Source organism: Drosophila bipectinata, chromosome 2R, assembly GCF_030179905.1.
Source record: "Drosophila bipectinata strain 14024-0381.07 chromosome 2R, DbipHiC1v2, whole genome shotgun sequence".
NCBI classification, from domain to species: Eukaryota; Metazoa; Arthropoda; class Insecta; order Diptera; family Drosophilidae; genus Drosophila; species Drosophila bipectinata.
The window spans coordinates 18,062,100-18,065,770 of record NC_091737.1 but is presented as its reverse complement, the minus strand read 5'-3'; the positions used below and the strand labels follow the sequence as shown (position 1 = coordinate 18,065,770).

General features: G+C 48.8%; 1 protein-coding gene across 1 annotated transcript; it reads right to left on the bottom strand.

Annotated features, from left to right (window-relative positions):
- Nucleotides 1–1,684: 1,684 nt before the first annotated feature.
- Nucleotides 1,685–2,852, bottom strand: LOC108125208 (transmembrane emp24 domain-containing protein 2). The gene has a single exon (XM_017241322.3). It carries the CDS (start codon nt 2,788–2,790, stop codon nt 2,170–2,172), a length of 621 nt encoding a protein of 206 aa, XP_017096811.2. The 5' UTR covers nt 2,791–2,852; the 3' UTR covers nt 1,685–2,169.
- Between the last annotated feature and the right edge of the window lie 819 nt (nt 2,853–3,671).

The following is a 3,671-nucleotide window of genomic DNA, read 5'->3' as shown; positions in this document are numbered from 1 at the left end:
TCGACGAAATATGCCACTAAATTATTGCGAAGAAAAAACAGCTCGTCCTGCGATTCAATTATTGGGCAAATCGCTTTTTAATTAATAACAAATACATGAGCGAATATAATAGCGATTATAATGAAAATATTTGCAGACTTTAAATGCGAACGTGATGTGGATGTATTTTTTTAATTATTCGTTCAGTTTTTTCCGCCGCTAATTCCGTATTATTTCCAGCAGAGAATCGCGAAATGAACAAATAGATAGTGAGGAGCCATATTGTGAGAGATATTGTGAGAAAAGTGCAGTGTGCTGTGAGAAAACAGAGATGTGCCAGGGCACAGGATACCAATATCAAAACCGTAACCGAGACCGAAACCAAAGTCAAGGATCCAGTGCAACTGCCGCCGGTCGTCCCGGGCTGACGATGTGCCGGAACAAAGGACATACCGCCGCCGGATCGGGGGCCACCCATGCTAGCCTGTTGATGGTGACGGTGGTGGGGCTCCTGCTCCTGCAGCTGGTGGCGGAGGGCCTGGCGACGCCGTCTCCGTCCTCCATGCAGGCGCCACAGAAGCGAGGTAAGTCACACAGACAAAAAAAGGACATATGGGAGGACCTGATGAGAGTTTTCCAATATCCTAGTAACAAAATCAGGGAGCAGGAATTTCTTTCTGTATCCGATCTGCGGTTTGCGGGGAAAAAAGGCTCATGTCGGCCGGGAGAGGGGGAGGGAGGGCGCAGGGAAATGGCAAATAAATGTCAAATAACACAACCCCAGCTCCCCGGTCCTCGAGTTCGCATGTGGCCTGTGTGTGTTTGCTGTGTTGTGGGTAAATACTCGTAGGCAGGACAAAGGCGCACCACGTTGCGTATACGTAGCGTTGCCTTGGCAGCTGCTAGGATGCCATTGTTGCCCCATAGTTGAGCTCTATTGCTCGGTTCGGCTCTGGGTCTGAGGCTGGTGGCAGTATTTTATTAACATTACATTGCTTTCAACTCGGCCTGACATAATAGAAAATTGAATTGCCACGATGGCAGTAGAGAGAGAGAGGGCGGAAGGACATTTGAACCCGGCCAAGCCGTCACAGCTCGAAAGGAACCCAAGGCTAACCACACTGCCTTCAGTCCTCGGCGAGTCCTGCAAGTGATGCAATTAAGTGAACAGCTCTGAAGGATGCAAAACATAATTGAAGCCAGTGAGTGCCGGAGAGTGGGGTCCTGGCATGCGATAATGATGAGAGATGATGGGGCGTCGGAATGTTGAGTAGCTGTTGTGGTATGGAAAGTGGAGGCACTGCCTCAGTTCAAAGGGCAGTAGGGCAAAATCAATATTCCATGCCACAAATACTCTTCCAAAGAAATTGTAGAATGCAAAATCGAAATAAAATTGATGGATACTCCATCGCCAGTACTTTATCCTTTGAACTTTATTTACTTGCTGCTCCATTGGCTGCTAGGTTACTCGGACCAGGACCTGCCCCGGCTACCAGGCTACCAGGCTGCCCGGAACTTTTGCTTTCATTCGACGCTGGGGAACAATATTGTTGCGAGTCGGGTGTCCTTTATTCATTCCTTCAGTTCTTGCGCTGCCAGATGCCGCGTCTCGAGAGCTGCCAGAACATGCTTCATTTTATTATGCAACAACCCGGGAGGAAGAACCAGCACCAGCACCAAGACCATCCCAGAGACAAAAAAAATATTAGCAAAACTTGCTACTTTATAAGGCAATACGGACGCCCGATGGCAGATGAAACAAAAACCGTGGCGGGAAAAAAACTTGACGCGACATTGTCGTAAATAAGAGGCAAAAACTTTGCCCTTGTTTTGCCAAGGACCAGGACTTCGGGGAAGGAGGAGGAGGGCTGGCCGTGGCAGAAACTTGTGAATGAATATGATAAGTTTCCGACCCGACGACTGGTACTCTGGAACGGCCATGTGTGAGCGGCATGGCAGGCAGGCATCATAAATTTCCAGTGCTAATCCAATGAGGGGCCGGGCCACACTTTGTGGGGAAGGTGAGGTGAACTTTACGGGCACTTGGGCCGGCTCCCCGGTCCATGAAAGTTTTATGGTTTGTGGAGCGTGAAATATGCAACAAATCGAGGAGAAGGAAAGCCACAGGCCGCAGTCTGGGGACTCTCGAGTGTCAATTGGTTCGATAGGATTAGAAGAGTCTCAGTGGGCTTAGACCACCCGCTTGACCTCGAAGAAGCGCTTCATGTAGATGATCTCCAGGACAGTCATTATCAACAGGAGGGTGGGCCCGAATATAGACCAGGCCAGGATCCGGAACTGGACGCTGTCGCTGATGTCCAGGTGGCCACGGTAGCGGAAGTGCATGTACTCCTGCTCCATCTTCACGGCGCCCAGCTTCGCCGACAGCTCGTTGATCATGGCCTGGGCCTTGGCCTGCTCGATGACGTCGTCCTTGCGCTTGCTGGGGTCCACGTAGTACTCGAGAGCCCGGGCCACATGGAACTTGAACATCACCACCTTGGGGGTCATCGTGGAGAACTGGTTGTCGAAGCAGAGCTCGTACTGGCCCTCCCGCATGGCCGAGAAGGTGAAGCTGCCGGAGGTCTCCTTCTCCGACTTGTGCAGGCTGTCGTAGTTGGGCCCTGTGATCGTGACGGCAATGTCCTTGAAGCCGCCCTCCATCACCTCGAAGGTGATGGTCACCTTGTCGTTGACGCTGGCCTTATCGTAGAAGCAGTCCGTATCATGGGCATCCACGGTAATGATGAAGCCCCCGCCGGGCTTCACCACCAGCAGGAGCAGTATTCCAGTAAGAAGAATAGCGAGCATTTGTTCGACTTGACGTATGGAACGAGCTTGTGTGTGACAGGTCCCTGTCGGATAGACATTATTCTCCCGGGCTGAATAATTGAATGGCTTGCTAATTTAACCAGCTTGGATTCATTATGGAGCTGGAGCACCCACTCTTCATAGTCCTCCCCCTCGCAGGACTTCTGCAAACACCCTTCAAATCAAATTAAGTTGATAAAAGCAAATTGCAAATTGTCAGACCGAGGCAGCCCCCAATGCATATTTGATGTTATCGATTCCTTGGCCCATCAATTGTCAAAATGTCATGCATTTTTAATGCCCTCCCCGGGCGCCCAGTCGGACTCCAGGACTTTCGGTTCGACCTCCTCCCCCAAAATCCCATTCAATTGCAATTTATAACTTTTTGCTGGAAAATGTTCAAATAAATCCTGATGCGAGTGCTGCAAATATTTCAATTGTTCTCTTCTCCAAAAAAAAACTGGAAAAAAAGAAACATGTTGAATTTTGTAATTGCAATTATTTTTGGCCATAATTCCAAACCAGAGTGCTGAAGTGGACAAATTTGTTTTGTAATTTCCCGGAATTACTGGCATCGCAAAAATCACAGCTTTTGATAATGTTATTCCGCTAATTACTAATATTATTAAGAGCTTTTTGCTGAAATAATTCCCTCTTTAAAGGGCATATTGTACTGTGTTCTGGTTTTTACGAGGGGCTTCCCCAGTAAACAAAGCGATTCGGCCACAAAAATTATCGCCTCGGCAAGTAGCCAGCGAATTGATTCCTTTGCGATAAAAATTTACTTTCCCCAACAATTTGTTTATCGCCAGGATCTGGGATTCAGTGTCCTGGCAGCGTCAGGACCTCCATCTCCGCCGGAGTTTATGTCGCACCTTAAA

Coding starts and splice junctions, on each gene's coding strand:
- LOC108125208 (XM_017241322.3), bottom strand. CDS start 2,790: ATGCTCGCTATTCTTCTTACTGGAATACTGCTCCTGCTGGTGGTGAAG.